The 12,393-nt window shown below is 46.2% G+C and overlaps 1 protein-coding gene across 1 annotated transcript; it reads left to right on the top strand.

The window, feature by feature from the left end:
- The first annotated feature begins 121 nt into the window (after nt 1–121).
- On the top strand, nt 122–12,098 carry pelp1 (proline, glutamate and leucine rich protein 1). Its single transcript, XM_037758333.1, has 19 exons — nt 122–321; nt 1,018–1,082; nt 1,376–1,481; nt 1,808–1,957; nt 2,128–2,199; nt 2,300–2,359; nt 2,442–2,598; nt 2,945–3,077; nt 5,223–5,310; nt 5,471–5,559; nt 5,662–5,775; nt 5,894–6,044; nt 6,617–6,770; nt 6,863–6,918; nt 7,020–7,153; nt 7,575–7,677; nt 7,856–9,496; nt 10,307–10,669; nt 11,662–12,098. The coding sequence occupies exons 1-19, from the start codon at nt 145–147 to the stop codon at nt 11,752–11,754; spliced, it is 3,906 nt and encodes a 1,301-aa protein (XP_037614261.1). The 5' UTR covers nt 122–144; the 3' UTR covers nt 11,755–12,098.
- Nucleotides 12,099–12,393: the final 295 nt, after the last annotated feature.

The following is a 12,393-nucleotide window of genomic DNA, read 5'->3' on the forward strand; positions in this document are numbered from 1 at the left end:
TTTTAATTTTATTTATTTATTTATTTATTTTTCCTGCACAGTCTGCTGCTCCACGCTCCAGTCCGGTAGGTGGTGGTAACGCACCTCTAATAAACACCAAAGAAGAAGAAGAAGAGGTCACTTCCGTTGCACCCTTGTGACGTCATGACGCTTCAGAGCAGAGAGAGAGGCAAGATGGCTACCTCCTCCTCTGCCTGGCTGCGTGCTCCCTCTGCGATGCGACTCACGGAGGGTTTGGTGTCGGTTCTGAAGGAACAGCGACCAGAATACCTACCGGCTCTGCTGGCCAACTACAGAGAACACGGAGTGTTTCAGAACCAGGTGAGAACCAGACCAGAGGAGAACACGTGTTACCATGGAGATGACTAGTTCACCTGTTAACTAGCTGTTACCATGGAGATGACTAGTTCACCTGTTAACTAGCTGTTACCATGGAGATGACTAGTTCACCTGTTAACTAGCTGTTACCATGGAGATGACTAGTTCACCTGTTAACTAGCTGTTACCATGGAGATGACTAGTTCACCTCTTCACTAGCTGTTACCATGGAGATGACTAGTTCACCTGTTAACTAGCTGTTACCATGGAGATGACTAGTTCACCTGTTAACTAGCTGTTACCATGGAGATGACTAGTTCACCTCTTCACTAGCTGTTACCATGGAGATGACTAGTTCACCTGTTAACTAGCTGTTACCATGGAGATGACTAGTTCACCTCTTCACTAGCTGTTACCATGGAGATGACTAGTTCACCTGTTAACTAGCTGTTACCATGGAGATGACTAGTTCACCTCTTCACTAGCTGTTACCATGGAGATGACTAGTTCACCTCTTCACTAGCTGTTACCATGGAGATGACTAGTTCACCTCTTCACTAGCTGTTACCATGGAGATGACTAGTTCACCTGTTAACTAGCTGTTACCATGGAGATGACTAGTTCACCTGTTAGTCTGTTAACTAGCTGACATCTGGAGGTGGAGGTGTTTTAACACCTGTGTTTGTTGTTTCTCTGCAGGGCTCGAGTGCTGTTGGGGGTCTCGTGGGTTTCAGCAATGCCAAACTGGGCTCGAGCAAGACCAGGTGAGAACACACCTCGTGTCAGGTGGATCTATGAATCACATTATCACACCTTAGTCACTGGTGTTACACTGAATAACTCTCTGTTTGGAGGTACCTTGAGAGGAGGGTTTGGTGGTTGTATGGAAATGTAATCTCTCTCTCTGTCTCTCTGTCTCTCTGTGTCTCTCTGTGTCTCTCTCTCTGTCTGTCTGTCTGTCTGTCTGTCTGTGTGTGTGTGTGTGTGTGTGTGTGTGTGTGTGTGTGTGTGTGTGTGTGTGTGTGTGTGTGTGTGTGCGCGTGTGTGTGTTGTGCAGGTTTGAGGGTCTCTGCCTGCTCTCCATGCTGGTGAAGGACAGCTCCAGTGATCTGTTCCAGCAGCACTGTGTTTCCTGGCTGCGCTCGCTGCAGCAGGTCATACAGGTGAGATGAGACATGACACACACATGCACTAGGGATGTCACCATACCAGAAATCTAGTAGTCGTAGAAAAAGAGTACCGTCACATTTTTAGAATTTTGGCATCGACTTGGTACCGAAGTATCGGTTCTCGTGACATCCCTATCTGTGTTTCAAGACGGGTCGGTTGGGTTGCACCGTCAATGCAGAAACGATATATCGTGCAGCCCTAACATGCACACACAAACACAAAGCTGTCCTCTTCCTGAATTAAAACCTGAATTATGACAAACTGGAAACCTGAAATTCTCCCCAGCCTAACACCTTCTCTTCTGTTTTTGATCCCGTAGTCTCAGGCTCCGGTTCAGACCATCCAGCTGGCGGTGAACATCCTGAAGGACTTACTGCAGTACTCGTCACAGCTAGCAGAGCTGGCCAGGGAGGTCGGCCTCAACTCCATCCTGGGCATCCTCACATCTCTGCTGGGCCTCAAGACGGAGGTGAGGGGACACGACATGGCCACCTCACAACATTTAATACTAGGGATGCTTAAAATGCTTAATGTCGGTTAACGGTTAAACGGTTAATTATGGACATCCCTAGCATAGAGATGAATTGACAGTGAAGAGAGCTCTAATAGTAACCAGCTTTGTTCCTCCTGTGGTCTCAGTGTGAGCTGGCAGCCATGGAGGGGATGACTGCCTGTATGACCTTCTACCCCAGAGCCTGTGGATCCCTCAGGGTAAGATACACCGATGAACACATGAGATGAAGAAGACAGAAGTGAAAGATTTCTCGATGTAGAAACTTTGAGTTAAAGAGTCTTTTTTTTCTTCTTTTAGGACAAACTGGGGGCGTATTTCCTCTCCAAAATGGACAACACGAACAAGAAGACACAAGAGGTTTGTGATTCTCTGAAACATGAAGCTGCTTTTTTCTGAAGACATTTCTTCCATCTAACTCTCCTCACTGTCGTTGTGTCAGATGGCCTGTCAGTGTTACGGTCGCCTGCCCTGTCTGGGCGGCCTGTTGGACAGAGGCGTGGGCGCCGGCAGAGCCGAGGGCTGGACCAATCAGATTCACTGCCTGCTGGCCTCGGCCAATGGCCTGCTGGCTCAGATCTACCAGGGTTCAGAAACAGGTACGCGTTTCTATCGGTGATGGTCGAATGTTTCTGTAGAGCCAGGGATGATCTAATTCTCTATCTTTATATATAATAGAGAGACAGACCATGAGAGCCAAATTAATTGAAATTATGATTTCTTAGATTTGTTTATTTCTCTCTTAACCTTCTGAGACCCACAACAGATCCGTTTTCTAGTTTCTGAACCTGCTAGAGCCTCTGAAAGACAGTAAAGTGAGTCTGGATCGCGGGTCTCAAAGGGTTAAAGCTGTTCAAACCCTCGGTGGCAGTGATGATATACATCATGTGTCGTACTCTGTTGATGCAGTTTGTTTTAAAAGCTCTCGCTGTTTGCTGGTGACAGATGGAGCGGTGCAGTACGAAGGTCCGGGCGTGGAGCTGGCCTTCTCTCATCTTGACCAGTCGGATCCTCTGCTGCTGCTGCAGCTCCAGCACAGATACACAGCCGTCTGCCTGGCACTCAAACACACACTCAGGTAACACACACACACACAAACAAACCTTCAAGGGAAATCCACCTTTTAAAGGGTCAGTTCACCCAAATCACAAAAAAATATATTAGGGCTGTCAAATTTCTTGGCGATTCTTGGGTTGTAGCGGGCTCAGTTTTTAAGCTGGAGTGAAGATACTGGTATCATATGAAACAACAACAAAAAAAAAGAATCCATCGGTACCAACCATGTCTTAAAAGCTTGTTGAGAAGGAGGTTAAATAACGCTTCAAACTTGCGCTACATTTTGGCGAGGAAAAACTGTCACGACCATTTTCAAAGGGGTCCAGTACATTTTGAACAGATAAAAACTGCGATTCATTTGTGATTAATCGCATTTAAGTACGGACAATCATGCAATTAACCACAATTTAATATTTTAATTGATTGACAGCCCTAATATAAATATATATAGCGGGTAAAATAAGTATTGAACACGTCACCATTTTTCTCAGTAAATATATTTCCAAAGGTGCTATTGACATGAAATTTTCACCAGATGTTGGTAACAACACAAGTAATCCATACATACAAAGAAACCAAAACAAACAACTTCAGAAATTAAGTTATGTGTAATAATGTGAAATGACACAGGGAAAAAGTATTGAACACGCTTACTGATATTTATTTAATACTTTGTACAAGAGCCTTTGTTGGTAATGACAGCTTCAAGACGCCTCCTGTATGGAGAAACTAGTCGTATGCATTGCTCAGGGCTGATTTTGGCCCATTCTTCCACACGAACAGTCTCTGGGCCTCTTCTATGAACTCTGATCTTCAGTTCTTTCCATAAGTTTTCAATTGGATTCAAGTCAGGTGATTGGCTGGGCCATTCTAGCAGCTTTATTTTCTTTCTCAGAAACCAATTGAGAGTTTCCTTGGCTGTGTGTTTGGGATCATTGTCTTGCTGAAACGTCCACCCTCGTTTCATCTTCATCATCCTGGTAGATGGCAGCAGATTTTTATCAAGAATGTCTCGGTACATTTTTCCATTCATCCTTCCTCCAATTATGTGAAGTTTGCCAGTACCGTATGCTGAAAAGCAGCCCCACACCATGATGTTCCCACCTCCAAACTTCACTGTTGGTATGGTGTTTTTAGGGTGATGTGCAGAGCCATTTGTCCTCCAAACATGGTGTGTATTATGGCATCCAAAGAGTTAATCTCATCTGACCAGACTATATTCTCCCAGTATTTCACAGGCTTGTCCAAATGTTGTGCAGCAAACTTTAAACGAGCTTCAACATGTTTTTTCTTCAGCAATGGAGTCTTGCGTGGTGAGCGTGCATACAGGCCATGGCGGTTGAGTGCATTACTTATTGATTTCTTTGAAACAATTGTACCTGCTAATTCCAGGTCTTTCTGAAGCTCTCCACAAGTGGTCCTTGGCTCTTGGACAACTCTTCTGATAATTCTTTTCACTCCTCTGTCTGAAATCTTGCGAGGAGCACCTGGTCGTGGCCAGTTTATAGTGAAATGATGTTCTTTCCACATCCGGATTATGGCCCAAACAGTGCTTACTGGAACATTCAGAAGTTTAGAAATGCGTCTGTAACAAATGTCATCAGTATGTTTTGCAACAATAAGGTTGCAAAGGTCTTGAGAGAGCTCTTTGCTTTTACCCATCATGAGATGTTTCTTGTGTGACACCTTGGTAATAAGACACCTTTTTATAGGCCATCAGTTGGGACTGAACCGGCTGATATTAATTTGCACTGACAAGGAGTCGGATTAATTTCTAAATACTAATAGATTTCAACTGTTGTCTTGGCTTTCCATGCCTTTTTACACCTCCCTTTCTTCATGTATTCAATACTTTTTCCCTGTGTCATTTCACATTATTACACATAACTTAATTTCTGAACTTATTTGTTTTGGTTTCTTTGTATGTATAGAATATTTGGGTTGTTACCAACATCTGGTGAAAATTTCATGTCAATAGCACCTTTGGAAATATATTTACTGAGAAAAATGGTGACGTGTTCAATACTTATTTTACCCGCTGTATATGTGTGTGTATATATATATATGTATATATATATATATATATAACGTTTTTGTTCAGAAGAGCGCTCCAGTTTTAGGATTATACTTCTTTATCCATACCAGCTCTTATCTCTCTGTCCTTCAGGGTGGATCCAGCCTCTGCTGTCCGTCTGCCTGTCAGACCGATACTCAACCTGGTGTGCCGAGTCCTCGCCGTCAGCTCCAAGAGCATAGTGAGCACACACACACACGCACACACTGAGTATTTCACATTCAGATATTTAGAAGATGGTGGTGGCGTATAAGTGGAAAAACAGAGGATGTAATCTATATTTTTGAATACACGTGCAAATTATCAATATTGATCCGTGTTTTTCGTTGACTTTGTGTCAGAATTTAACAGGAGATGGCAGCGTGAGGTTGCTGGTTTTGCCCATCATACACACCAACACACTGGAGGTGTTATCAGCTCTTATCATAGCGTGAGTACTGACACACACACACACACACACACTCACTCTTTGCTCTTTAATTCATAGACTTGTATATCATATGCTGTGGTGCTGACACTGCCTGTCTTGCAGTGTGCGTAGCGGCATGGTCCAGTACGCTGCTGTGCTACAGAGGCTGTTCTCTCAAACGCTGTCTGCCTGGACGCCGCTAGCTGAAGCCAGTCTGGGACAGCAGAGAGCCTACAGGTAACGTACTGCAGCCGATAACAACACAGGATACACACTGGTTCGTTAAGGGGTCGAGGCATGGAAGAAGGCTGGAACATCAGATCATGTCTTGTGCGTCTCTTCTTCATCCTCACAGCTCGGTGCGGGTGTCGGTGTACAGGACCGTAGAGCTGTGGGTCCAGGTGGCCGGAGCCTCCGCTAGCATCCTTCAGGGAAGCCCCGGCCACTCCGAACTCCTGTTCAGTCACCTGCTTAGTGACATCACACCAGGGGCGGAGTCTGTCAAGGTTAGTTCCACGTGGTTAGTTTGAGCGTATTTAGAGATTAAGGCTTTCAATCGATTAAAGTATTATTAATTGATTTACCAATCGCATGATTGTCCATAGTTAATCACGATTAATCGCACAACAGCATCCAAAAACAAATTCAGTGATTCAGAGAAATCAACTGTGTAGTTTTTGAATATTGACAGTTTTATGATATTAGATGGCGAATTGAACATTCGCTCCAACGTTTTCGAGTTTAGAAGCTCCACAAACTGCCGTGACAGCTAGCTAGAGCGCCTGCCGGGGTCGCTACCTCGCCAGCCGGGCAGTCACGCTCACCGCTATGAGCTGGCTGGAGATCTCTAGAGACCGGTCTGTAGATGATGAGGGGCTTTTATTTACTTGTTGACTCATAGTTTGTTTAAATATCACAACACGGATGTCCATTATAAATTAACAGGAACCTGTGATTATCTGCCTTTCTGGAGTTGAAAAGCTCCACAATCGCCAGCCGCTCAGAGCCAGTAGTTTGAAGGAGCAAGTGTCTCCTGTTTGTCTTCAACTGTCCCTCTGTGTTCTGTCCTGTCCTGCAGCTCCGGGCCGGTCTGTCAGCAGATGCGGTTCCCGGAGGGAAGCCAGGCCCGCGGAGGACTAAACCGCTGGTCATCGCAGACACCATCGGGCCGTCACTCCAGAGGAAAGGAGACCTCCTGGCCAATCAGGACACTTGTCTTTCAGCCCTCAGAGGTGAGATGCTGCCTCGCTTTGATTACATCCTGTAGAATAGACTCGTATCTGTCTGGTGTCATCACACCGATTACATTTTTTTGTCTTCACAGCACTGAGGCACATCATACTGACCAGCGGTACACTGCTGAAAGACGATATCCACAAGGTAAATGTCATCACGTAACCCCCCCCTCACCTCTACTGCAGAACGAACGTCTCATTCTCTTTTTCACTGTGAGTTTTTTCCGTTTTCTTTTTCTCTCTCAGCGTCTCCATGACGTCGTGCTGCCGCTGTGTGTGCGTCTCCAGCAGCAGCAGACCAGCAGCAGCACTTCATGTGAATCAGCAGGGTGCGTCAGCGGGCAGTACAGCAGCGCCCTCACCCGACAGGAGCTGTACAGGTACTAGATTTACACGTGCAGAGCTTTTGGTTGTTACTTTTAATGTAGAGCATTATTTCTGTAATAAAGTCGCTGCAGGCAGAGCGCCAGAATTCAACCTTTTCCTTCACATGATTTAACTTTGTCTACCAAAGGTGTATTTAAATAATGTTTAGTTTGGCTTGCAAGTTGTAGAAGATGAGAACTAGGGATGCACCGATACCACTTTTTTTCAGACCGAGTACAAGTACTTACATTTGGGTACTCGCCCGCACCGTCAGGGAGGTGGAGCGTGAGGACCTTAAAGGTAGTGACGAGAGGTTAATGTTGCGCTGTTATAAAGTGGTATCTGCTAGTGTCGGTGCATCCCTAATGAGAACGATGAAGGCTGTTGTGTCGTGTAGATGGGTTCATATCAGTGTATTGTTGTTGTGGTTTTCAGGCTATTGCTGGCTCTGGTCCTGGTCCCGTCACCCTGCTGGCCTCCACCTCTGACCTGCGCCGTGTCCATCCTCAGCAGCGGACGCAATGACCGCAACCTCAAGGTGAGGAAGGGAGGAAGAGTGTAGGAGGAAGACCTGCTGAATGACCGGGTCATGCACTTGATCAGTTTTTAAAAAGGGGGGCGGGGTGTCAGTAGAACAGGACCAGAAGTTGCGGTGTGTCCTGTTGCTGTCCGTCATTTCACAGTGTTTAACGCGTCTCTCTCTGTGCTCCTCTCAGGTCTCTACATTCTGCGCCGAGGCTCTGACCGTTTGTAACGCCCTCCTCCACCCCCGCACTCCCTCCATCGCCCTCCCCTTACCGCCCCTCACCCTGAAACCCACCCCCACCGCCCCAGTCCTCCCCTCCTCCCAGGGACCTACCGCCGGACTCACTTTGCCAACGCTCCTAGGAGGCCCCGCCCCCGGTCCTCCCTTCCCCACCCGCCACTCCCTCGGCCTGGGTCCCACCTCCCTGCTGGGCTCTCTGGAGAACCACCTCTCCCTGGTGCCGGGGCTCCCGGGCCAGGCCCCTGCCCCGGGAGACATGATCCTGTCCCCGCACGCGCACCACCATCAGGACCCCGCCGGGCTGGGCCTCCCGGAGGGGCAGAGACCCGTGTTCGTCCGCTACGACAGGGAGGAGGCGGAGGACGTGGAGATCTCTCTGGCGAGCGACTCGGATGACAGCGTCGTCATCGTTCCTCCGGGGATGCTGAACATGGAGAACCAGCAAGATGAGACGGCGGCAAACTCTCAGAACATGACCTCCGCTGCACCAGGAGGCGCTGCAGTCACACTACCAGGAGGAGAGTCCGTCACCATGGTCCCCACCACAGCAACAACAACCACAATAGACAGGGTCTCGCTCCCCAACGACCTCGCCACCTCCTCCCCGCTACTCACCACCTCCACCACCCCGATCAACTCCTTCCCGCCTCCCAGCTCCTCGGTGGTCTCCCTGGTTCCACCGTTGAACTCCAGCACGCTCCCGGCTCCGCCCGGCGGTCTGGGTGACTCGTTGCCCGGCCGACCCCAGCTCCAGCAGATGCTGATGCAGCCCTCGGCGGCGGGCCAGCCCGGCGCCATGGCGCTACCACTCCAGATGCACCAGCTGCAGAATCAGCTGAGCCAGCAGGGACGGCACCTCCACCAGCACCAACCGCCGCCCGCCAGCAACGAAGACTCCGCCGTCATCAACATTAACAGCACCGACGAGGAGGAAGAAGAGGAGGAGGACATGGAGGATGACGAGGAGCTGGACGAGGAGGAGGACGGGATGGACGAGGAGGACGAGGAGGAGGAAGTGAGCGATTTCGCCGAGGACGAGTTCTACGACGGGGAAGAGTACGACGAGTTTGAGGAAGAAGAGGGGGAAGAGCTGGAGGAAGAGGAGGAGGAGGAAGAGGACGGGGATATACCTCCACTGGAGGGAGCGGAGGACAAGGCTGGGGAGGCGGGGATAGAGGGGGGGAACGTGCTCCGAGCGGCGGTGGATGAAGCAGGGATGGCCGGGTTCAGCGTGGAGGGAGAAGCAGAAGGAGGGATCGAGGAGATCCAGACCAACAGGACGCTGTTTGCAGAGGACAGGATGAAGGTGCAGAAGGTGGAGAGCATCGGCGTCCTGGAGGAGGCCCGGGAGGGCGAGGGGGACGGCGAGGAGGACGAGAGTGAAGGGATGGACGACCCCACCATGCCGCAGATCCTGTGCGTCACCGGAGGAGCGCTGGAGGAGAGGGAGGAGACCGAGGAGGAGGGAGGCGGAGCGGCAGGAGGAGGAGAGCTGCAGGACGAGGCGACGACGAGGTCGTGGGAGCAAGGAGCCAATGAGATCGAGCTGACAGCCGCCGCAGAAGAATGCTCAACCAATCAGAATCAACAGGTCGGTACCAGGGATGTTAATAATTAACCGTTTAACCGATGGGTCAGCAACCTGCAGCTCTTCAGCTCCTCTCCAGTGGCTCCCTGTGGATTTTTAAAAATGGAAATGAATAACTGTTTTTTTGTTTATATTTTATTTTTTATTTATCATTGTTGTAGGACTATGGTACGACGGTACGACGGAGTATTAGGGCCACATTGAGGAATAAAAAATAATCTGAGGTTTCGAGAATAATATTCAGTCATAATATTAGGAGAAAAAAAGTCATATTACGTGAATAAGGTCATAGGTTTACGAGAAAAAAGGTCGTAATATTATAATAATAAAGTCATAGTATTATAAATTAGTAATTTTACATGTTACATTTTACATGGAATTTATTCTCGTAATATTATGCCTTTTTTTCTCGTAAAGTTATTAATTTATTCTCGTAATATTACGACTTTATTCTGGAAATCTCAGATTGTTGTTTTGCGGCTCAAGACAGATTTTTTTATTTTTTATTTTTTTGCCTAAAACGGCTCCTTTGATAGTAACGGTTGCTGACCCCTGCTTTAACCGATTAATGGTATTGTTAAACGGTTAACCCTCTGAGACCCATAATGGACCCGCTTTTTTGTCTTTTTTAGAGGGGTACAGGGGGTCTTTAGGGGGAGATGGCAGGTCAAATGAAATTTGGTCCGACTGTGGTCCGTGCGGCTCAAAGTTCGGGCCAGAAACGGGCTAAAATTGTTCAGTGTATGCCCATCTTTAGATAAATAAAGCTGTTATGAGCGCCCCACCTAAAGCTGACTCTCTTCAACTCAACAGGAGCCGGGAGCAGAACCTGCACAAGAAGCCACCGTGAGTGGCGACCGGCCACCCAGTCGTCAGGAGGAGGAGGAGGAGGAAGAGGAGGAGGAGCTAGCAGCTGTTGAAGAGGGAGACCCCCCCATAGTAGTAGCAGCAGCAGCAACGGATCCCGAAACCTCAACAGACCCGACTACAAAAGAGGAACGAGAGGAGACGACGGACGCCGAGAAAAGAGAGCAAGTGAAGGCAGAGCAGCAGGAGACGGAAGGAGCAGGAGGCAGCGGAGAGAGTGATGGAGAGGAGGAGGGGAAAGGAGTGAAGAGGAAGAGAGACGATGCGCACAGGGAGGAAGAGGCGGGGCGAACCACGGAGAAGAAAAAGGTATGAAGTCAGGGCTGATTTTGGATTTAGTGGTTTTCCTAGTTAAATATTACGTGCCTTGAAAATTAATTTAATTTCTTAGACTGAAATAAAAAATAGAGAAAACAACCAATCAGCTTGCTGGACACATAATATAATATTAATAAGTATGTTTTCTTTAGTGTTTAATCACCTGGAAATAAGAGTCGTTAGCTTAGAATGAGCCGTTCATATCTACATAAAGACGAAACTCTGCTGTATATTTGACAACACCCGCTGCCGCCATTTTGGACTGACAATGCTTATTATATTTATAATAATTTATTGTTCAACACAGACCAGTTTGGTAGAATATGACAATAGAATAGAACTAATTGTGTTTGAGTGACATCCCCCTCATTTGCATAATGAGGCAGAAATGTGTAAAGAAAAGATGCCAAATAAATAAGTTTGTGGGGAATAAATAAGGGATGAAATGCAAAGGGAAAATCATACAGTAAATAAATACATACATTTATAAAAACGAAATTTAAATACATAAATATATAAAAAAATAAATGCATAAATATATAAAAATAAATGCAAAAATTAATAAATCCATTTAAAAAAAATATATAAATATATAAATAAATAATGCAAAAATAAATAAAGAAGCAAATTAAAACTGAAACGTCAATTTCAGAAGCGAAGAGACGAAACTCCGGTGTTTTTTTTAATAATATTTATTGTTCAACAAAGGCCATTTCGGTAGAACATGACAATAGAATAGAAATCATTTTGTTTTACTTTTGTATGGCACTTTTTAGGTGTTTAGACGTTTTACTGGACTCGGCTTTCACTTCTTAGCAATATACGTTCTACGATGGCGACGGCCAAAATGTCGAACTCGACATAAAAAACCCTACACATAGGGTCATTGTGTAATTATTTCCCATAGTTAGTTTGACTACATTTTTCCCTTCGTCATCTGTCGACATGTCTCAGCAGTTGTCTCTCTCTCTCTGTCCCTTAAGCGGGATGAAGAAGCCATTGCGTCCATGTTGGCCGATTTCGTCGCCTGTCCACCCGACGACGAAGACGGCGCCTCCGGATCGAACCGCTCATAAATATTTACCAACCCTGGACTGATTTGACGTTACCATGGATACAGCAGATACTGCTGGGATACTGAATCATTAGTGACATTTCCCAAGTTTTAGTTACCTCCATTACATCATGACACCACCAACTTTTTACTCTCATCCAGCTTGAAGTAGTTTAACATGAAGCTAAGAGAAGTAGCACATAACTTCAGTCCCAAGTACAGCTGCCTTTTGTTCTTGTATACAGTACATAGTATCCTACAGTTGGTGTATCCAGTGATTTTCTCGGATTTATATGTATCTTGTGTGCTCTTTATGTTTTGTCATCACTGTCATATGCTTTGTTATAAAAGAAAGTAAAAAAAAAAGTTGTAGTTTTGTTTCCTAAACCTAAAGAAGTTGTAGTTTTATTGCCTAAACTTAAAGAAGTTGTATTTTTGTTGCCTAAACCTAAAGAAGTTATAGTTTTATTGCCTAAACCTGAAGAAGTTGTAGTTTTATTGCCTAAACTTAAAGAAGTTGTATTTTTGTTGCCTAAACCTAAAGAAGTTATAGTTTTATTGCCTAAACCTGAAGAAGTTGTAGTTTTGTTACCTAAACTTAAAGAAGTTGTAGTTTTCTTGCCTAAACCTAAAGAAGTTGTATTTTTGTTGCCTAAACCTA

Source organism: Sebastes umbrosus, chromosome 22, assembly GCF_015220745.1.
Source record: "Sebastes umbrosus isolate fSebUmb1 chromosome 22, fSebUmb1.pri, whole genome shotgun sequence".
Lineage (NCBI taxonomy): Eukaryota > Metazoa > Chordata > Actinopteri > Perciformes > Sebastidae > Sebastes > Sebastes umbrosus.